We start from the raw sequence: 23,740 nt of genomic DNA on the forward strand, positions 1-23,740 counted from the left end.
CTCAAAGGATGGGGGCAGCTTGGGGAATGGAGTGCAGTGGGGACATCTTGAGGAGGCAAAGACTGAGCCAGGCATTTGAGATGGAGTTAGATGGTCAGAGGGAGCAGAACCTGGGGGTGCCCAGAGGCACATTTGGAGCTGTCAGTGGGTCTGATGTTGAGGGAGGCAGGTGAGTCAGGCCCTAACGAGTCTGTCTGCCGTGCTAAAGGGTGTGGACATTTGCATAAAGATGGTCATGAGCCATTGCAGGATGTTGAACCTAGGAGCAGCGCATCTTGTCTGTGATGTAGATGGGTCAGTGTGGCAGCGGCGTAAGTTGGGAACACAGGAAGGGAGGCTGGAGTCAGGGAGAGCAGTTAGGAGGCTTCTGGAGTGACTGACATGAACGACCAGGATCTGAACAAAGGCAGCAATCACAGGTACAGAGGGCTGGACACAGGCTAAAGGGGTAGAACTTAAAAAACCCAGCAGCTCATCAATTATAGGAGCAGTGGGAGGGAGGAGCCTAGGTTGGCCTCTGCCTCCACCATCATGTCTGGTTGGTGACTGGGCACCACTTGCCAGGCGAGGATAGGAGCGGGGAGGGTTGGGAGCAGCCCAGTGTGTTCCAGCGAGGACAGGCTGAGCTTGTGGTGCCCGTGGAGATGCCCAGGAGCTAGGGGCCTCCATAGCAGAAACCCCAGATGGAGGTAAGGATTTGGGAGTCATCAACCAAGAGCTGGCATTTGCAGTCCTGAATGTGGACGGAAAGAGAAAATTGGAAAGGAGGCTGATAGCTTGGCCACATGCTGACTTTGATGATGTGGGTGTGGCAGATGGAGCAACTGTGGGCATCTCTCTGTTACAAATACATAGGTCATATAAAGGAAAAAATAAAACTAAGTATAGTTTTTAAAAGGAAAGGAAAATCTCTAAATGCCATAAACAGGAGAGAGCTTAAAGTTAGTGTCATAAGCTTTTGAGCTGCTGTGTGATGGCTTGGAGGCTGGGTATGAAGCCCAGGCTGTCTCAGAACTTCTGAGCTGTCTCTGGGGCTTGAGCCCCATGCAGAACCAGGCGATGCATTGGGTTTGCCTGAGGCAAGGAGGTAGAACTGAGACCCCTGCACAGGACTCTGGAACTCACTGCTCCTGCAGTGATAGGGAAATTCAGAAAGCCTCACCACAGCCAAGGGAAGACAGAGGAGCTTGGAAGAGCTTGAAATCCTAGGCTGAGTGGGTATATGGGAACCTACAAGCTGAGATGTTAACATCACAGTTCTAGACCAGTGGCCTCAGTGAGTTCATAGTTAAAGTAGACGCAAAACCACCTGGTGGGTAAAGATATGTTTGCAAATTGGGGCTCACAGGATTCTTATGAGAAGCAGTCTGCTGCAGATGAGTTCACAACTACAAGCATGAAGAAACAGTCTACCTTGGTGCAAAAAGTAGGAGTCACACACTAAGAACCTGAGACAGTTGTACAATCTAAAAGACATTTCTAGAAATGAAACTGTTATCTCTGAAATTTACAACCAAGTGAATGGTTACATAGCAGATTAGATATAGCTGAAGAAAGAATTAGGGAACAGAAGGATAACTCTGAAAAAATTATCAAGAGTGTAGTAGCAGAAGAAAATGGAAACAAAGAGTGGTTAAACCCACAGAGGAATGTGACATGGCCTGTTACACATCGATGTATTGTAGTGCAAATCAGTGTTAATACCATCATTATTCTTAAGGTTGGAAACAGTCCATCTGTTCATCTTTGTTACTTTATTTTTTCAGTCTTTCCCATAAAGGTAATGAATTTTGGGGCACTACACAAACACTGAATGTTAAATTTCTGCCTTCAGATCCTAATCACTTTATTATTGGCACAGACATGGTGAGTAGTATTTTAAATTTAATCCTATTACTCATTTTCCTTGTTTTCCTGACTTACCTGATAAATATCTTGATTTAGGATTAACTTACTCTTTTCTTTTATAAAGTTTAAATTGTTTGAGGAACAGTAGCTGTATCCAATCTCGTGTCTAATGCACTCGTTCAGTCACTCTTGGGCTTCTTCTTCACAGGGTCTCATAAGCCATGGCACAAGACAAGATTTGAGAGTGGCTCCCAAACTATTCAAACCTCAGCAACATGGTATAAGACCAGTAAAAGTTAATGTCATTGATTTTTCACCATTTGGAGAACCAATATTTTTGGTAAGAAAGTTTGTTTTTTAAAGCACTAATTCTTCTTTTTTTCTTTTTTGAGACAGGGTCTTGCTCTGTCACCCAAGCTGGAGTGCAGTGATGTGGTCGTAGCTCACTGCAGCCTTGAACTCCTGGGCTCAAATGACCCTCCCACCTCAGCCTCCTGAGTAGCTGGGACCTTTACAGGTGCATGCCACTATGCCTGGCTAATTTAAAAAAATGTATTTTTTTGTAGAGACGAGGTCGCCCTGTGTTGCCTAGGCTTGCCAGTTCTTTTTAGTGATACTCTTTGCCTATTTGGGCAGCATAACACTTACAGTGATCCATTGGAAAATTTTAAAAGTTAATCATTTACTAGAGCACAAATTGATCATTTATGGGATGTCAGTGGTTTAAAAAGGAGAAATATGAAATTAATAACAAATTTTAAAAACAAAACCCATGTAGAAATTAAACTCTCAAGTAATACTTGGTTCAATTACAAACTAGTTAGAATTTAACAGAAGAATATGAAATACCAAAACCTATGATACAGCCAAAAATGTGAAGAAATTCTTAGTGTGAGGATTTTTGCCTGTGTTCTTTTACTGTTTAACACAATAGAAATTAATGTTCAGAGTCTTTAACCTGAAAGTCCAGGGATGGCCATCGGGCAGGCAGCAGTCCCCACGCTGCACTCATGCTGCAGGAAATGTGTGTGTGGGTGCGAGCTGCTTGCTCTCTTCCCTTCCAGGGCCTGGTGTCAGCCCAGCTCACCCTAGTCACAATTGTCCTGTAGACTCCAAGGTCAGTTTATGGGTTGGTTTGGGTAAGACAGGACAGAAGGCAAAATATTAAACAACTTTATACATGATTAAATGTGACAGTTAACAAGAATTATATGACAGTCAAGGCATTAAATTATAACTCAGATATCCCCTTCTCTCACTAGTGTTTACAAATTTCCCTATACTTGAGGTTGAGGGGAAAGATTGTTATTTATTCACACTACTCTTATAGTGCTTAAAACATAATAACTTATGTTTATATGTCAGTCACATAAACTAAGGTTGCTGAGGGCAGAGATGGTATTTCATGTATCTTTGTATTTCCAAAGACTGCATTTGAGCTGCTGAGTAATGTCCTCCTGTGGCTGTTGAGGGCCTGGAATGTGGCCAGGCAAGGCTGGGATATGCTAGAGGTGTGAAATACACACCAAATTTTGAAGAATTAGTGTGAATAAAAGAATGTAAAATGTCTCATTAGGCTGGGTGCTGTGGCTCACGCCTGTAATCCCAGCACTTTGGGAGGCTGAGGCGGGCGGATCACCTGAGGTCGGGAGTTTGAAAGCCTGACCAACATGGAGAAGCCCCATCTCTACTAAAAATACAAAGTTATCTGGGCACAGTGGCCCAAATCCCAGCACTTTGGGCATCCCAGGCAGGTGGATCACCTGAGGTAGGGGTTCAAAACCATCCTGGCTGACATGGCAAAACCCCGTCTCTACTAAAAACATAAAATTAGCCTGGTATGGTGACACGTGCCTGTAATCCCAGCTACTTGGGAGGCTGAGGCAAGAGAATTGCGTTAACCCAGGAAGCAGAGGTTGTGGTAAACCGAGATAGTGCCATTGCACTCCAGCCTGGGCAACAAAAGCAAAACTCCGTCTCAAAACAAAAACGAAAACAAGTCTCATTAATAATTTTGTTGGTGGTGATTTCCAGTGTGGAGCTCTTGAGCTTTTTATGGCTTCTCTCCCCACAAAAAACCAAAACCAAATACATAGCACCAAGATCTTCACCAGTAAGAACTTAGAACTCAAGTGTGAAGATAAGACAGTTCCTGGGGCCACAGAGAGTAGAAAAGCTCCAAGCAGATGGGAGGAGAACTGGGCTTCCATATCCACAATGTCCCTTCCCCCTTATTTGGCCTGGCACCAAGTGCATGGAAAATCTCCCCTTAACTCACGGTTTGTGAAAGTAAAATTGAGGTGGACAACCAGTTTCTCTACTTTCTTGGGTGCCCTGTCCCTGCCTCAGCCCATGGGGAGCATCCCGATTGCCTGAAGGAAGAAATACCCCTGAGGACACCCAGAAACAAAGCTGGGAGGCAGGACTACTGTCCGCAGCCCTGGAAACTCTGCACCTCAGCCAAAGGAGGCACTCAATCAGAGTGGCCGCTCACAGCACCATGCTCCAGGAGGTTTGTTCCACAGGTCTTCTGAACACGAACCCTGACACTGTCAGGACAAACCCTTTGAGACTTCCCTCATTTGGGACAGGCCTCCCTCAATCACTAAATACAGCCAAAGTGAACCTCGTCTTAAGGTGACACCTATAGCTGAAAAGGAGGCAGCAACCTAGCAGAGAAGATTTGCTAAGTAAATATATTCAATAAAAACCAAAACAAGCTGGACAGAGAAAACTGGAATAAATAACTAATCCTGCAATGCAAAGACACAGACATACACCCACAAGAAACAGCAGCAAACAGGGAGTCATGACCTCCCCAGAAGGACAAAGCAAAAATCCAGTGACTGACCTAATGAGGCAGTGATTTGTGAGCTCTCTAACCAAGAATTCAGAAGAGCAATTTTAAGGAAACTCCGTGGTCTCCAAGACAACACAGAAAAGCAATTCAGAAATTTATCAGAGAAATTTAACAAACAGATTGAAATAATTTAAAAAATCAAACAGAAATCTTGGAACTGAGAAACATATTTGCTGGACTGAAGAAATTCATTATAGGCTCTCAGCAGCAGAGTGGATCAAGTAGAGGAATGAATAGGTGAGATCAAAACAGGCTATTAGAAAATACACAATCAAGGCTGGGCGCGGTGGCTCACGCCTGTAATCCCAGCACTTTGGGAGGCCGAGGCAGGTGGATCACGAGGCCAGGAGATTGAGACCATCCTGGCTAACACGGTGAAACCCTGTCTCTACTAAAAATACAAAAAATTAGCCTGGCGTGGTGGCGGGCGCCTGTAGTCCCAGCTACTCGGGAGGCTAAGGCAGGGGAATGGTGTGAACCTGGGAGGCAGAACTTGCGGTGAGCTGAGATCATGGGCACTCCAGCCTGGGCGACAGGGTGAGACTGTCTCAAAAAAAAAAGACACAAGGCTGGGTGCGGTGGCCCATGCCTGTAATCCCAGCATTTGGGAGGCCAAGGCAGGAGGATCTCTTGAGCCAGCTTGAGCAACATAGGGAGACCCTATCTCTACAAAAAAATTACAAAATTTGGCAAGAATGGTGGCATGTGGAGGCAAATGGAGGCTGAGGCAGTAGGATCACTTGAGTCTGGAAGGCCAAGGCTGCAATGAGCTCTGATTGTGCCATTGCCCTCCAGCCTGGGTGACAGAGTGAATACTGTTTCTAAAAAGAAAAAAGAAAGGGAATATATAATCAGAGGAGAAAAAAGAAAAAAGAACAAAAAGGAATAAAGACTACCTACAAGACAGAAAATAACCGCAAAAGACCAAATCTAAGAATTATTGGTATTCAAGAGGGAGCTAACAAGGGTTAGAAAATGTATTCAAAGAAATGATAACAGAAAACTTTCCAAAACTTCGTAAGGAGATCAATATCCAGGTATAGGAAGGTCAGAGAACATCAAACAGATTCAACCCAAATAAGATTACCTCAAGGCATTTGATAATCAGACTCTCAAAGGTGAAGGAGAAAGAGAAGATCCTAAAAGCAGTGAGAGAGAAGAAGCAAATAACATATAAAGGAGTTCCAGTTCATCTGGCAATAGACATCTCAGTGGAAACCATACAGGCCAGGAGGGAGTAGAATGACATTTTCAAAGTGCTAAACGAAAAACATTGCCATCCAAGAATACCGTATCCAGCAAAACTGTCATTCAAATATGAGGGAGGGTTAAAGTCTTTCCCAGACATACAAAAGCTGAGAGAATTCACCATTCTCAGACCCATCTTGCAAGAAATGCTAAAGGGAGGCTGGGCATGGTGGCTCATGCCTGTAATCGCAGCCCTTTGAAGGTCGAAGCAGGTGGATCAGTTGAGGTCAGGAGTTCGAGACCAGCCTGGCCAACATGATGAAATATGTCTCTACTAAAAATATAAAAATTAGCCAGATGTGATGGTGGGCACCTGTAATCCCAGCTACTCAGGAAGCTAAGACAGGATAATCGCTTTAGCATGGGAGGCAGAGGTTGCAGTGAGCTGAGATTGCCCCACTGCACTCCAGTCTGTGACAGAGTGAAACTCCATCTCAACAACAACAACAACAAAAAAAGAAACGCTAAAGGGAGTTCTTCAACCTGAAAGAAAAAAAAATACTAACATGCAAAAACAAACAAAAAACTTATCAAGGTACAAAACCCATTCATATAATTAAATAAATGGACAAACCCAGAATACTGTGTTACTGTATTTGTACAATATGCTCATAACTCTACTATGAAGCCCAAAAGACCTATTAAAAACAATAATAGCTATAGCAACTTCTTAAGATATAAATAATTTAAAAATATATAAATTGAGACAACTAAAAGTCAAAATGTGAGAGGGTTAAAGTGTAGAAATTTTTGTTTGGTGTTTCCTTTGTTTTTATTTCTTTATTTGTATTCTAAGGTAAGTTGTTATCTCTTTAAAATAACTTGTTTTAGGGCTGGGTGCTGGGGCTTATGCCTATAATCCCAGCACTTTGAGAGGCTGAGGTGGGAAGATTGCTTGAGTCTGGGAGTTTGAGACCAGCTTGGGCAACATAGTGAGACCTCATCTCTACAAAAAAAACCCAAACAAACAAAACCAATCAGCTGGGTACAGTGGTGCCCGTGCCCACCTGTAGTCCCAGCTAGCTACTTGGGAGGCTGATGAGGGAAGGTTGATTGAGCCTAGGAGGTCGAAGCTGCAATGAGCTGTGATCTTGCCACTGCGCTTCAGTCTAGGTCACAGAATGAGATCCCGTCTCAATAAATAAGTAAATAATCACAATACAAAAACCTATAATAGCTTCATTAAAAACAAAAAGCAACAAATTAGAACATACTAGCAGAGAGAAGGAAGACAGGCAGAAAGGAACAAAGGAAGAGAGGAGTCTTAAGCAGAAATCAAGCAACAAAATGGCAGTAGAATATTCTCACTTAGCCATAATATCACTGAATGTAAATGGTCTCAATTCTCCAATTAAAAGGCATAGAATGGCTGAATGGATAAAGAAACAAGACCCAGCTGTATGCTGCCTTCAAGAAATTCACTTCACCTATAAAGACACACTCATACTAAAAGTGAAAGGGTGGAAAAAGATATTCCATACAACTAGAAACCAAAGAAGAGCAAGAGTGGCTATACTCATGTCAGATAAATTAGACTACAAATCAAAGACTGTAAAAAATGACAAAGAGGGGTCTATATATAATGATAATGGGTCAATTTACTATATAATGATACAGGGGTCAATTCAGCAAGAGGATATAACAGTTACAAGCATCTATGTACCCAACACCAGAGCTCCCAAGTATAGAAAGCAAAGATTAATAAATCTAAAACAGAAATAGACTGTAATGCAATAATAGTAGGGCACTTCAGCACCCCACTCTCAGTAATAGACAGATTACTCAGACAGAAAATCAACAAAGAAACATCAGAGTTAAACTACACACTAGACCAGTAGTCCCCAACCTTTTTGGCACCAGGGACTGGTTTTTGTGGAAGACATTTTTTCCCCGAACGGGGGATTTGGGGGACAGTTTCAGGATGAAATTGTTCCACCTCAGATCATCAGGCATTAGATTCTCATAAGGAGACTACAGCCTAGATCCCTCGCATACACAGTTCACAATGGGGTTCATGCTCCTGTGAGAATCTAGTGCCGCTGCTGATCTGACAGGAGGTGGGGCTCAGGTGGTAATGCTCACTTGCCTGCTGCTCACCTCTTGCTGTGCGGCCCAGTTCGTAATAGGCCGTGGTCTGGTACTGGTCCACGGCCCAGAGGCTGGGGACCCCTGCCCTAGACCAAATAGGCCTAACATTTACAGAATATTTCTCTCAACTGCTGCAGAATACCCATTCTTTACACTAGCACATGAGACATCATCCAGAATACACCATATCTTAGGCCCCAAACAAGTCCGTACAAATTCAGAAGAATAGAAATCATATTGAGTATCTTATGATTACCATGGAATAAAACTAGAGATCAATAACAGGAGGAACCTTGGAAAATACACAAACACATGGAAATTAAATATCTTCCTGAATGTCCAGTGGGTCAATTAAGAAATTAAGAAGGACATTTAAAAATTTATTGAAACAAATGAAAATGGAAATGCAGCATATCAAAATCTACGGGATATGGCAAAAGCAATACTAAGAAGTTGATAGTAATAAATGCCTACATCCAAAAAAGTAGAAAGACTTCAATAAACAATGTAACAATGCACCCCAAGGAAGGAGAAAAGCAAGAACAAACCAAACTCAAAATTAGTGGAAGGAAAGAAATAGTAAAGTTCTGAGCAGAAATAAATAAATTGAGACAAAGAAATTACAGAAGATCAATGAAATGAAAAGTTGGATTTTGAAAGATAAGCAAAATCGACAAACTTAGCTAGAATAACTAAGAAAAAAGAAGACCCAAATAAAATAAAATCAGAAACCAAAGAGGAGATACAACAACTGAGCCCTCAGAAATACAAATAATCATTAGAGACTATTATGAACATCTATAAGCCAACAAATTGGAAAACCTAGAAGAAATGGATAAATTCTTGGACACATGCAACCTACCAACATTGAACTATGAAGAAATAGAAAACTTCAGTAAATCAATAATGAGTAATTAGATTGAGGCTGTAATAAAAAGTCTCCCATCCAGAAAAGCCCAGGACCTGATGGCCTCACTGCTGAATCCTACCAAACAATTAAAGAACTAATACCAATACTTCTCAAACTCTTCAAAAAAATGGAAAAGTTCTACAAGGCCAGCATTACCCTGATGCCAAAACCAGACAAAGACAGAACAGAAAATGAAAACTACAGGCCAATATCCCTGATAAGCATGCAAAAATCCTCAACAAAATACTAGCAAACCAAATGCAGCAAGACGTTAAAAAGATCCATTCACCATGATCAAATGGGATTCATCCCAGGGATGCAAGGATGGTTCCAAATATGCAAATCAATAAATATGAGACATCACGCTAACAAAATCAAGAACAAAAAGCATATCATAATTTCAATAGATGCTGAAAAAGCATTTGATAATAGCATCCCTTTATGATAAAAGCCCTCATCAAAATGGACATAGAAGGAACATATCTCAAAATATTAATAATAAAGGCTGTTTATGACAGACCTAGGCTAACATCATACTGAGTGGAAAAGCATTATAAGCCTTTCCTCTGAAGGCTGCAACAAGACAACGGTGCCCACTTTTACCACTCTCATTCAATAAAGTACTGGAAGTCCTGGCCAGAGCAGTTAGGCAAGAGAAGGAAATAAAAAGCATCCGAACTGGAAAGGAGGAAGTCAGATCAGCCTTGTTTGTAGACAGCATGACCTTTTCCTAGAAAAACCTACATTCCACCAAAAAAACTGTTAGAACTGACGCATGAATTCAGTAAAGTTGCAGGGTACAAACTCTATATACAAAGATAAGTAGTATGTATATATGCCAACAGCAAACAATCTGTAAAAGAAATCAAGAAAGCAGTCTCCTTTACAGTAGCTACAAAAATGTAAAATACTTAGGAATCAATCTAACCAAAGATGTGAAAGATCTATACAAGGAAAACTAAAACTCTGATGAAAGAAACAGAAGAGGACACAAAAAATGGGAAGACATTGCATGCTCATGGATTGGAAGAATCCATATTGTTAAAATGGCAGTGCTGCCCAAAGCAATGTACAGAGTCAATGCAATCCTTATCAAAATATCAATGAAATTCTTCACAAAAATAGAAAAAAAAAGCCCTAATATGTATATGAAATCAATAAAGATCCTGAACAGCCAAAGCAATCCTCAGCAAAAAGAACAAAGCTGGAGGCAAAAGTAGACAGTTGAGATTACATCATGCTAAAAGGCTTCTGAACAGCAAAGGAAACAAAAATATTTGCAAATTCTTTATCTGACAAGGGATTCATAACCAGAATATACAAGGAACTCAAATAACTCAATAGCAAAACAATAAATAATCCGATTTTAAGGTGGGCAAAAGATCTGAACAGACATTTCTCAAAAGAAGACATACACATGGTCAACAGGAATATGAATAAATGCTCCACATCACTAATCACAGGAATGCAAGTCAAAACCACATGACATCACCTCACTGCAGTTAAACTGGCTCATATCAGAAAGACAGGGAGCCCTTGTCCACTGCTGCTGGGAATGTAAATTAGTACAGCCATTACGAAAAACAGTATGGAGGTTCCTCAAAAAACTAAGAATAGAACCACCATATGATCCGGGAATTCCGCCACTGGGTATATCCACAAGAATGAAAATAAATACATCAAAGAGATATCTGCACTCTTACGTTTACTGTGGCACTATTCACAATAGCCAAGATACGGAGTCAACCTAAGTGCCCATCGGTGGATGAATGGATAAGGAAAACATGGTATATACACAATGGAATATTACTCAGGCATAAAAAAGAACGAAGCTCTGTCATTTGCAGCAATGCGGATGGAGCTAGAGGCCATTATGTGAAATTAAATAAGGCACAGAAAGATAAATACGATGTTTTCACTCATATACAGCAGCTGGAACAGTGGATCTCATGAAGACAGAGTGTGGCATGGTGGCTACCAGAAGCCGGGAAAGCAGGGAGCCAGCGTGGATGAAAAGAAAACTAAGTATATAAATGTATTTATTACCCCCGAACTGTGCACTTAAAATTATAAAGATGGTAAATTACTGATGTATATTTTTATCTCAATAAAAAACAATAATTTTGTTGTTGATTGCATTTTGAAGTGACATTTTATCTTTTTATTTTTTTTAATTTTTAGAGACAGGGTCTTGCTCTGTTGCCCAGGTTGGAAGTGCAGTGGCGTGATCATAGCTCACTACAGCCTCAATCTCCCAGGCTTAAGCAGTCCTCCCGCCCTCCTGCCTTAGCCTTCTGAGTAGCTGGGACTACAGGTGCATGCCACTATGCCCAGCTTTTTTTTTTTTTTTTTTACTTTTTAATGTGGCTACTGGATTTTTTTTTTTTTTTAACTTTTGAGACAGGGTCTTCCTCTGTCACCCACTCAGTGGCATGATCTCAGCTCACTGCAACCTCTGCCTCCCGGGTTCAAGTGATTCTCCTGCCTCAGCCTCTTGAGTAGCTGGGATTACAGGTGCGCCCCACCACACCTGGCTAATGAGAATTTTAAATTACATATGTGATTCCTATTCGTGGTTCCCATTATATTTCTATTGGATAGTAATCTGTGTGGTCCAGACCCTGCCTCTGTGACTAAAGCATACACATTATCAGTAAATCCTATGTTTTGTGAAGATGCATGAAAGAACGATGTTTCCAAAGGACTCGTGTATCCTGGTGTTCCTGAGTCCAGAGGTGTAGGAGGCCTCCAGTGGTGTCTGGGCCGGCCTCTGGAAGGTTCTGCCCTGGCCTGTTTCTACACCCTCCCAAGAGGACCTCCACCCACACACCTCTCAGAGGCACCGGGTCGCCCGCATGCACCTCAGCTTTCTGAAAAAAATAGAACCTCTGCTTTCTGAAAGTCTTATCTGCCCACATGGTACAGATCATTTCATGTGGTTATTGGATGGATCTTTTTTTTTATTGAGACGGAGTCTTGCTCTGTCGCCCAGGCTGGAGTGCAGTGGTGTGATCTCGACTCACTGCAACCTCCGACTCCCTGGTTCAAGCAATTCTTCTGCCTCAGCCTCCCAAGTAGCTGGGATTACAGGCGTGAGCCACCATGCCCAGCTAATTTTTGTATTTTCAGTAGAGACGGGGTTTCACCATGTTGGCCAGGCTGATCTTGAACTCCTGACATTGTGGTCCGCCTGCCTCGGCCTCCCAAAATGCTGGAATTACAGGTGTGACCCACCGCGCCCAGCCTGAATGGATCTTTTAAAAAAAACTCTTATTTTGACATAATTTCAGGCTTACAGAGAAGTTACACGAGCAGTTCAGAGGCTTCCTCTGCACCCTCTGTGGTACCACATGGGCTTCCTCCTCTCTGGGCGTTCACGTATTTTCACTGTCTGAGGGGAAGTTGCAGACAAGATACTCCATTCCTAAACAGTTCAGCGTGCATTTCCTAAAAGCAAGAACATCCCCACATAGCTGTTGTAGTTACAGTCACCAGGGAGTTGACACTGGTAGAAAGCTGCTATCGAGTCTGTAGATGGAGGGAGATGGCATGGATTGTCGGATAATGTCCTTTGTAAGAAAAATCATGTCCCAGGACATGTGTCTCATTCAGTGGTTTGTCTCTTCAAACTCCCTTGATCTGGGTGTCAAAGACTGAGTTCCTCCGTCTTTCATGACCTTGACATTTTTGAAGGGCACAGGCCAGTTACTTTGTAGAATGTTCCTGAGCCTGAGCTTGTCTGAGGTTTTGGTCAGGCACAGTCAGACGCAGCTTTTTCATGCTTGGCTGGAATAGCTCAGGGTGATGCGTGTCCTTAGGAGACGAGACCCATGACGTCAGTTTGTACCGTCCCACATAACACTAATTCTGACCACGTGGAACTACCGTGGTCCCACTGATGAAGTGTCTCGTGGGGAGATACGCTAACACTTTGTAAATGTCTCAAAACTCCTTAGGTTTTCACCACCAGTTTCAGCATCCATGGATGAATGTTGCCTGAATTGATTATTAGGATGATTGGCAAGTAGTGATTTTCCAGCCCACCATTAATTCTGCATGTACTAGTTGTCTTTCTACTGTTAGGGTAGACTTTTCCTTTCTCTGTATATGGATGTATGCGTCTGTTTATTACATGTTGTGGACACGTTGCTTTTTACTTTATTCAGTGGGTCATATCATTTACTACCAGTATTTATTTTGCTGCTCAAATTTTCTGGGTTAGGCTGGTGGCTGTCCTTCGAGCTGGCTCTTTATTCTTATGACGTCATCCTGCGAGCCCTGAACCAGCCACTTCTCCCTGGAGTTCTGGCTCTTATGAGTGGAGAAAAGTATCTAGAAACCAAGATCCGGGCAGTAAGAAGTGTTTGACACGCTTGTGGGCCCACTCAGAGACACAGCACATGGAACACCCGCTTTTATCCGTAAACCACATATGCAGGCCTCACACACTGGGTTTGTACCCTCGTCTCCAACTCCAGGTTAACAAACGGTCCCTCCAGCCTCCCTCCTCCGCGGCTGTGCCTGCCTCTCAGACAGTGTGTTATTAGGATGATTGATCTGGAGGGATGCTTCCTGCACTTTATCCGTTCTCATGCTCACTCCTGGAATACACAGAGCTCTTCATGCCTGGAGAAATGAAGGCCACTGGGCAGCCAGTGTTCCGGGCTGTGCTTGGGTTCTGGGTGTAAAGTGCATCATTTCCCGGGATGTTCAGAAATTGTGTGGCCTGGTTCCTGCCCCTCCTTCCTGTGTGGTTATGTTATTTATTTGGAATATGGGTTTTTAAATTTGTTTCTGTTTCTGTTTCATTTTAGAATTTTACTCCCATTCTTGATTTTTTTCTTTTTTTGAATATGGGAAAGATAAAATATGTTGAGTAAAAAGGAATTAATCTTCTCTTTAAAAGCTAAACATTTGGTCTTTTATTAAACCAGTTGTTTGATTTTATGAAAACTTCAATCCAAGAGAAGTATATAATCATATTATTGACACAAATGTATGTAGTTTTGTAAAAGGTGCCATATTTTCATGGAGCCAATCTTAATGGCCCATACTTGAATCACTGATATTCAACTTTGTTAAATATGTGTTTATATATTCGCTGAATCTGTTGATTATTGGCCATTTTGGAAGAGAAACACAGTGTATCAGAGTCAGGTGAGTGCTCACCTTTGTAATTTGTGAGGAGGGATTCAATATTACAGTTTTGTGTTTGGAAAACAGTACAAACTAAAGAAAGCTAATCCTCCGAAAAATTTCTCTGGTTGCTGAGATCAAGTTAAGAAAAAAGCAAAAAAGAGGCTGGGCATGATGGCTCACACCTACACTCCCAGCAGGCCAAGGTAGGAGGATCATTTGAGGCCAGGAGTTCGAGACCAGCTTGGGCAACATAGTGAGACCTCATCTCTATGAACGATGTAAAAGGCGGGTGTAGTGGTGCCTGCGTGTAGTCTCAGCTACTCAGGAGGCCGAGGCAGGAGGATTGATTGAGCCCGGGAGGTCAAGGCTGCCGTGAGCTGTGATTGCACCACTGCACTCCAGGCTGGGTGACAGAGTGAGACCCTGTCTCAAAAAAAGAAAGAAAAAGACCATGCTCAGCAGTGTTCTTCCTTCCTGGTCATAGGCCGGCTGTTCGGATGGAAGCATCAGGCTGCACCAGTTGAGCTCCGCGTTTCCGCTCCTGCAGTGGGACAGCAGCACGGACAGCCATGCAGTCACCAGCCTGCAGTGGTCCCCGACCAGGCCTGCCGTGTTCCTGGTGCAGGACGACACATCCAACATCTACATCTGGGACCTCCTCCAGAGCGATCTGGGTCCTGTCGCCAAACAGCAGGTCTCCCCCAACAGGCAAGTGGGGAAGCTCTGGACCAGCTGCTGGTGGCGGGGCGGGGGCTTCGGCCACAGGCGCCACTTATGGTCTTCCTTCTTTAATTTTTGCATGAGACTGCTACATTTTAAGATGTGGCCATATGTAAATTTAAATAATATATTTAGTCAAAAATTAAAAAATATTGTTTTTGAGAGTGGTGTTAGGTTCACAGAAAGTTGAGTGGAAGGCAGAGATTTCTAGCACCCTGTCTCACATCCCGGCCGGAGACACATGAGGTGCAACCACGGGCCTGTTTCCACACCACCACCACTGAGTCGACAGTTATCTGAGGGTTCACTCTTGGGTTGTGCATTTAAATGATATTTTTAAAATCACTTTAAAGTGTGATTATTTTATATTTAGCCCAAGCTAGTCTGTTAGATTAACAGATTCATCATGCAGTATTTCCCCATCATTAGTATTCTGTGAGTAAGAAATGATAGTTTGTGAGAGCTTCTTAGTTATGTTCCTTTGCCAGTCTTATGAGCTATAAGTTTGTAATGTCTGAATGAGGTACTAGGTGTTCCCCTAGTGTCTAAAGGGGGAAAGGAGGATGGTGCGTGCAATTAATGGTCCACATGACGCCACACTAAAGCCATTCCGGCCCAGGCCCCTCGAGGGGCTCCCAGCTCACAGGCAGACCAGCGCGGCGGGGACGTGCACGTCAGTTCACGTGATGTCACTGATGGAATTAAGACGGACGCACTCCCATTGACACCACTGTTAGGTAGTTCTTTGTTGCTTTGTTTGTTTCACAGCCAGAAGTGTTCACGAAAGCTTTCATCATGAGGCGCTCTCCCTGGGCCCCGCTTGTCTGTTCACTTGTGTTTTTTTTCTTGAGATTTTACATTTCTTTTTAATAAATTCCCCTACTGTGAGGGTTCGTGTTGACCTGGGGAGAGAAATCCCACAGCCCTTTTGTAAAGGAAAGATAAGCGTTTAATAGAATGTTGGGGGCATCCCAGTGAGATCTGAATGAAATTAAGAATTGCATTTATTTAGTTTGATTCCTAGGTTTACTTACATTATTCTGATTATTAAAAAAATACATTAAAATCCAGACTGATTTGCAGATAACCACACAACACACCTGCAGTTTATTATTCCAGAAAGCATGTCCGTGCCTGCGTTACAGGATAAACACATTTACCCAGCACCGACTGTGTGCCTGTCGGCTGGGGCTCCGCACCCTGAGATCTCTCCCTCCCTGGTGGGCAAGACAGACAATGAGCAGAGTGAATGAGGGGGTCCTGAAATGTGCTGGAAAACGTACTGTGGAGGCAGATGATGAGGAAGAGGTCACGAGTGCGGGTCAGGGCCGAGGGGGGCAGGAAGGATGGTCCTGTTGTGGGGATGTTTGGGCAGAGACCTAGGAGATGGGGTCTGGGTGGGGGCAGCAGGGCCTGGGCAGGGGCGGGTGGCACAACCCAAGGTGGGCCGTGCTGCTGTGGCGGGGACTGGAGGGTCTGAGCACAGGAGCCCCAGCTCTGTGTGTGATGGACTCCAAACGTGGCTCATAGTGGAGAGCATGTTTGTTGTCATTAGTAGGTTAGGGACCCTGAGGTTCTGGAGCCTTGTCTTAGGGGCATCATGGCTTTCCATGAAGGAGAACGTGCTAGGGACCCTGGCTTCAATCTCCAGCTGAGACCCCGATGACCGGCTGCCCTGGAGCTCCCCTAACCCCTCCGCAGTGCCGGACGCCCGGGTCAACCCTGTCCATCTCTCAGGAAGGAGGCGGCAACCCGGCCCACGTTCCTCTACTTCTCCTTCCCACACGGAAAAAGGCTCTGGAAGGAGGTGGCGCTCTCTCCTCCTGTTGAGCAGCCAGAGGGACCTGACAGAGAAAGTGCCCAGTTACTTTTCTCTGGTTAGACAGAGAAACAGAACAAGAAGAAATGGACGTTTGAAAGGAAAGAGTTTAGATACAAGCAAGGATTTAACACTTGTAGAGTTACGTTACAATCTCTGACAATGACTTACCCGTTGCATGTGGTTGAGAAGCAGGTTGGCTGTGGGGAACAGGCAGGGCCTTCGGGGCCAGCACGGGAGGTGGCAGGAGCCTTGTGGTGGCTCAGTGTTGGGCCCAACTTTCGCTTTTGTCCTCTGCTGTCTTTGCTTGGATTCTGTCTACCTTAACAAATCTGAAGGACGTGTAAAAGAACTGACGGGTGCTAGTACTGTGTTTACACATCTGTCGTAGGTGTGGTTTTAAAGCATCTAGACATAGTTTACCAAGGGACTGTTTTATTTGCCCAGTGTCAGGGAAGCCTTTGGTGTCCACCGTCTGTTACAGATGTTTTCAAGTCTGCAGCTAAACATCGCCCATGCTTTACACACGCAATTGAATAGCAGTATTAAAGTATACGCTGGTGAAAATCTGAGTGGCTTGTAGTTCCTCATGGTCTGCCCCTTTTGGGGTGTCACGAGGCTTCGTTCCCACACTCTGCCACCCCACGTCCTGTGGAGTGAGCAGGGAGGGGGTGCACTCAGGTAGCTGTCAGGTTGGATGTGATTTTCACCCCTGTAGTGACAAGGGCAGGGACCCTACCCCCATCATCGGGCACAGCCGGGATCCTGGCAGGTGATGGCACCAAGCTGGATCTCAAGGGACAAGTGGGAGTGAAGCAAAGACGGGCAGGGAGTCTGCGAGAGGCACGGGGAGACGGGATCCCCAGCCAGGCCTGGAGTTGCAGGTGCCAGGAGTGTGAGCCGGAGGCCCAGGGCCACAAGGAGAGACTGGGCGTGTTCCTACCAGCCACAGGAGGGGGTTTGAATGGGGGCCAGGTGGACAGCAGAGGTGTGTCTTTGGAGTCTCTGTCAGCCTCAGGAGGGGATTAGAGCTGGGGCCTGGTCAGGGAGCTTGTGGTCATCAGAGTGAGGGAAGGGGCCCCTGGGAGTGAGATCGGGGAGCCAGGGTGGCCACAGGTCTCGTGCTTGGGCACTGGGTGGATGATGGTGGTGCTGGTCTCATGGAGGCCAGGAGTGGAGGGGTCCGGGGCTCCAAGGTGAGTCCGGGCTGGAGAGCAGACTTGTGAGTCCTGACACTCAGCTGTGGGTGAGATCCAGGAGGCTGGAGACCAAGGATGAGGCTCTGATAGATGGGCCTGCCTGTGCTGCTGATGGCCCCCACCTTCTCCAGGGACCTGCTGGGGGGGCTACTGACTCCTGGCCTGAGGAGAGAGCAGCACGTCCTCATCACTTACCTCTGCGAAGTTCCATCCGGCAGGCCTCTGACATGCAGAAATGTGTTTTCACACATTTATTTCTGGTCTAGCTTTCATTTTGGCTATTGGTCTTTTTAGAATTTCTCATCCGTTTCACTCTTCCCATGGAAGATAGACATTTTGAAGACTTAGACAGAACCGAATGTCCCTTTGTGTGCACCGATCCTCTGCTTCTGCTCCTCTCCCTGCAGGCTGGTGGCCATGGCTGCGGTGGGTGAGCTCGAGAAGGCTGGTGGCAGCTTCCTGGCCCTGGTGCTGGCCAGGGCCTCTGGCTCCATCGACATCCAGCACCTGAAGAGGCGGTGGGCGGCCCCGGAGGTGGATGAGTGCAACAGGCTGCGTCTGCTTTTGCAGGAAGGCCTGTGGCAAGAGGGAAAACCGCACAAGTAGCGGGTGTTGCTGAGAAGACGGAGTTTCTGTAATGACCCAAATTTAAAAGACATAAGGTGGATAATTCTACATTTGTGTGCAAGTATATTTATGTATATAGACTATGTATATTTTGTATATAATTTATTTTACATGAATATTTCTTTGGTATTCCCAGTAAATAAATGACTACTTTTGAATGGAAACAAAGAACATTCTAGCATTTACAAAACTTCCAGGGGAGCGTAGAGCCACATCCAGGGTGCTCTTTTCTGAGAGTATTTCGAGTTATTTTTAGAACAGTTTAAATATTGTCACATTACTACTAGATTTGAAACAGCCTACCATGAAAATGTATCTTAATGAACTATTGTCTTATGCATAAAGTATGTGAACACATGTCTAAATTAAAAGGAATTACTCCACTGAAATGACCTCTGCCAATAGTGTTTTCTTAAAATTCTTGAGCACCTTCTTTTGGGATTATTGGAATGTCATATTTGCAGAGCAAGTCAGACACATTTTCCATTAGTACTAAAAGTTGTCCTTGTGTAGAAATCACACAATAAACTCCCTTGAATTTTGTAGCTCTGGTAGACTAGGAATCATGCTGCTGTAACAAAATGCCCTGGGCTGGGTAATTTATCAGCAACAGAAATCTGCACCTCCTGTTTCCTTCAGGTGGAATTCAGCATCAAGGCACCCCGTGTTTCGTGTCTGATCAGCTGCCCTCTGCTTTCCGCAGTACCTCATGGCTGTGCCCTCACACAGTAGCGGAGGACAGAAAGGCTCTGGGGCCTTCAGCCTCTCTGCTGACAGCACCGATCCATTCACTAGGGCTCTGCCTCTCAAAGGGCCCCACCCCTTAACAGGATTACCCTTGTGCTTAAGTTCCAGGCTTTGAATGTTGGAGGGACACACACATTCAAATCATAGCACAAAGACAGGAGAGTTCTGGTCTGGGGTGAGGACAGGAAAATCCCAGAATGTGTCACAAACACCCGTCCCTCTGTCCCATCACCCTCCTAGAATGTTCCCAGCACCGTTGGCCATTGATGGGTCTGTGAGGCGAATGGATGGGCACAGTTAGGTCTTCTCACTGGGTCACAAGATCGTCTCTGCTTACTCGGCCAGAACTGGAGCATCTTAGACCTGGAAGGCGTCTGGGAGGGACCCACCAGACTGGCTGTGATGCTGCAGACACAGCCCTCTCCCCAACGGCAGGGCTGCACGTCTCGCGTGGGCCTCTCCAGCCACCCGAGCAACCGCCAGCCTTTCTTTGCTTTTTAATCGTTGATTTGAAACTGTTGGCCGGGCACGGTGGCTCATATCTGTAATCCCAGCACTTTGGGAGGCTGAGGTGGGCAGATCACGAGGTCAGGAGTTTCAGACCAGCCTGGCCAACATGGTGAAATCCCTCTTCTACTAAAAATAGAAAAATGAGCTCGGCGAGGTGGCAGGTGCCTAGATGCGTCCTTCCTAGGCTTCTAACCGTTGGGTGTTTTCTGAGCCATATATAAATGTGAAGTTTATGAAGAAAAATCCAAAAAGGCCAGTGATCTGCCCCTCAGCCTCACCCCCAGGGAGGAGCCGGCCTGGTGTGTGTTGGCCCCTCCCGGGTGCAGCCTGCCCTGGCGCTAGTGATGCCTCCAAGATCTTCCAGAGGAAGGTGAGACAGGCAACAGGATGGAGTAATCGCAGCCTCTAAAAAACACATTTCACAGCAGATTAGGAAAACAGACGTGGCAAGAGGTGGGCCAACAGTGCGGGAGGCTGTTCCTTCCCACCGTGGGCTTCCCGTCTGACTTTACAGCAAGGCCGCTTCCACACGGGGGTCTCCAAGCCCACCCTGGTGCCTCGCTGCACGCAGGCTGAGCGCTTTCTTCCAAGGAAGACAGCCGTAACTTAATTTTCTCTTTTTCAGTCGTGTTTTTATTTAGAAAACACTTTCAACATTTGCCACATCAGTAGAAGTAAATTAAAACGTCCCTTTTCTCACGTGTGGTTATTTGTGTATTAACGATACCCCGCTTGCTGCGCTGGACTGAGTTCTTGAGGACGGAGGCACTTCTGTTTTCTCACAGTCATCGCCCCCGGGTGCTTCGGACACGGGAGGTGCTCAGTGAACGTGGCGCGGGGGATGGCTGAGTGGCAGTTGTGTCTGCAGGGCAGAGTCATATCGGAATGTACAAGCGTAACTGGATATGCAGACTTTTATTCCTGGAGGCTACAGTCTGGTCCGTCAATGACCCCACACCCCCCACAATTATTTACAAAATTCCATTTGACCTAAACTGGAGCCAAGAAGGGGGTCTAGTCGTAGCTGTGGTTTACCCAGTGACAAATAGATGTTCAAGGTCCCAGGTATGGTAAAAGCACAACTAGGAAATTTAAGTTTTGGGGCCTCACAATAAAATGGCAGATGGTTAACATCATCAGCTCTTCCAAATCTCACTAAAATGCTCAGGAAGACGCAAAAAGGAGACACAGCCCTCCTACTAAAGAAGGTTCCGCTAATCTCGGACTGACTCCTAACGGACAGATGGCTGGTCCCGGACTGGAGAACATGGCACAGAACCGGGCAGCCTCTGCGCCCTGAGGGCCACGTTTGCCTCCGAGAGAGCAGCTCCTCCAAGCAGTGGGTGCTGCCCTGGGCGACAGCACCGCCGTCCATCAGCACCTCTGGCCTCCCATCCTCTTGGAGACTCAACACCAGGAACACCCCGCAGGTGGTGAAATGCCAAAATGTAATTTCGCCAGAAATAATCTCTGAAGATACAGAGATCAGCATAGTCACACACAGTCCTGAATGCGGAAGTAGGCTTTTAAAAATAGTTTATTTAGAATATCTGAGAGACAGTGAAGCCTGGGAGAGAAGATGCTGCTTTAGCTGAGCTGATCTGTCCTGGAAAAGCATCTGCCTGGGCAGGACTGTAGACAGTCCCCACTCGCTCCAGGGTGTAGACAAGAGGAAGGGTGCACCCGGCCCTGTCGCCACTCTAGTGTGTAGACGAGAGCCAGGGTCCACCCCGCCCTGCATGTTGGCAACCTGTCTGGAGATGACCCCATGACAGCAGAGGCGGTGCCGCGGAACGAATCATCGCACAGCAGCAAAGGTAGGAGGGAGAGACCAGAGCCGCGCAGTTCAGCGGAGCAGGAGGCGCAGGCGGCGCGGCTTCAGGGAAAGGAGCAGGAAGCTAGAGGAGAGCACGGGAGCATCAAAGGCCGGGAGAACAGAGCACAGCAAGACAAGTAAGGACGCTCAAGAATCAAGGAAATGCCTTTCATTTTTCCTTTTTTTTTTTTTTTTTTTTTTGAGACGGAGTTTCGCTCCCTTGTCCAGGCTGGAGTGCAATGGCGCAGTCTCGCCTCACCGCAACTTCCGCCTCCCGAGTTCAAGCGATTCTTCTGCCTCAGCTTCCCGAGTAGCTGGGATTACAGGCATGCGCCACCATACCTGGCTAATTTTGTATTTTTAGTAGAGACGGGGTTTCTCCATGGTGGTCAGGCTGGTCTCGAACTCCCAACCTCAGGTGATCTGCCTGTCTCGGCCTCCCAAAGGGCTGGGATTACAGGCATGAGCCACCGCGCCTGGCCAAGTCGAGCGTTTTTAAAAATTTATTTATTTTTGAGACAGAGTCTCACTCTAGTGTGATCTTGGCTCACTGCAGCCTCTGCCTCCCGGGTTCAAGTGGTTCTCATGTTCCAGCCTCCCAAGTACCTGGGATGACAGGTGTGCACCACCACACTCGGCTGATTTTTGTATTTTTAATAGAGATGGGGTTTTGCCATGTTGGCCAGGCTGGTTCTTGAACTCCTGACCTCAAGTGATCCGCCCATCTTGGCCTTCCGAAGTGCTGGGATTCCAGGTATGAGCCACTGTGCCTGGCCTCTCTAAGATTCCAGGTGTGAGCACCACACCCAGCCTCTATATGATTCCAGGTGTGATACACTGCACCAGGACCAGCCTCTATATGATTCCAGGTGTGAGCACCGTGCCTGGGCTTCTCCAGGATTCCAGGTGTGAGCACTGTGCCTGGCCTGTATATGATTCCAGTTGTGAGCTACTGCATCTGGCCCAGCCCATCTGATCTTGCATGTTGTCCATCACAGCCTTTAATGTGTCAGTCATAGTTATTTAAAATCCCCTTTCAAATAGTTCCAACATCTGAGTCATATCTGTGTCTTGTTCTGATGGTTGTTTTGTCTCTTGGGAGTGTGGTTTTATTCTTGCTTTTTTCTATGCTACTTAAGCATTTTGGTCAAATGCTGGACCTGTTTTATGGACAGTAGAGAGGGAGGTAAATCTTTGTCTTTTATTTTTTGGCCTGGATGTGGCTGTGCCTTTCCTTCTATTTGTTAGGGACCCTGCCCCCATCATCAGGCACAGCCGGGATCCTGGAAGGTCCCTGGGCAATGGCACCAAGCCAGGTCTCAAAGGACAAGCGGGAGTGAAGCAAAGACTGGCAGGGAGTCTGCGAGAGGCACAGGGAGAGGGGACGCCCAGCCAGGCCTGGAGCTGTAGGTGCTGGGAGCGTGACCTGGAGGCCCAGGTCCACAAGGAGAGAGTGGGCGTGTTCCTACCAGCCACAGGAGGGTGCTGGAGCCCCAGGGCGTGCTGGCCTCTGTCCTGGCACCTGCGTGGGAGGTGCACAGTTTGGGGAGCGCTTGGGTACTGAGAGGTGTCAAGTGAGAGGGCAGGGAGCAGAGAAGTGAACTGGTGGTTCTTCCCAGGCTCCTCTGAGTCCTCACCCCCCTAACTCCCCCTGGGGCTCACCAGGCATTGGGGCTCCCCGAGGCTGAGCTGGCACCGGTTCTGAGGAGCTGAAGGAGCGTGTTCTTCTCCAGTGTGTCCTTGGGAAGCTCCTCCTGCCTCCCTGCATCCAAGGCCTGGCCTTCACCCTGGGTGCTGTGCCTCGGGGGACGTGAGGGCTTCCAGGGAGTTTTAGAGGGATGTGTTCCAGAGCCTCCGTGTTCACACCCCCTGGGAATAGAATCACCGTGGATTGAGGCATCCTCCAGACCCGCCTTTCCTGCTGCAAAGCTCTCACCACCACCAAACCTCACGGGCGTGCACCACCCATGGTGGGTGTGAAACTCATGGGGCCCAAAGCCATGGTACGTGGCAAGGTTGCAGTGGAAATCCACGTGGGAAGAAGAGCAGAAGAACCCGCCAGCATAAGAGCCCAGAGGGGCTTCCGAGGAGGGCGCGGTAAACACGCACGCTGGCACCTGTGGGATGCGCTAGATTCACATGTTGTGGGGGATGGGAATCCTCCAAGTGGGCAGGTTCCTCCCACCTTCTGTCCAGAGCAGTTTCTGAG

At 46.1% G+C, this 23,740-nt stretch overlaps 1 protein-coding gene across 9 annotated transcripts in view; it reads left to right on the top strand.

Annotated features, from left to right (window-relative positions):
- The window catches only part of DYNC2I1 (dynein 2 intermediate chain 1), a 95,332-nt gene extending 76,485 nt beyond the window's left edge, over positions 1 to 18,847 (top strand). For all 9 annotated transcript variants that reach the window (XM_054495218.2, XM_054495219.1, XM_063668061.1 and 6 more), the window contains 4 exons: positions 1,767 to 1,866; positions 2,057 to 2,188; positions 14,578 to 14,801; positions 18,239 to 18,847. In XM_054495218.2, coding sequence (XP_054351193.1) covers positions 1,767 to 1,866; positions 2,057 to 2,188; positions 14,578 to 14,801; positions 18,239 to 18,437 — 655 coding nt within the window. In that variant the 3' untranslated portion in view covers positions 18,438 to 18,847. The remainder of the gene's footprint in view (positions 1 to 1,766; positions 1,867 to 2,056; positions 2,189 to 14,577; positions 14,802 to 18,238) is intronic.
- The last annotated feature ends 4,893 nt before the right edge of the window (positions 18,848 to 23,740 follow it).

The sequence above is a fragment of the Pongo pygmaeus genome, chromosome 6 (genome assembly GCF_028885625.2).
Source record: "Pongo pygmaeus isolate AG05252 chromosome 6, NHGRI_mPonPyg2-v2.0_pri, whole genome shotgun sequence".
Classification (NCBI taxonomy): Eukaryota; Metazoa; Chordata; class Mammalia; order Primates; family Hominidae; genus Pongo; species Pongo pygmaeus.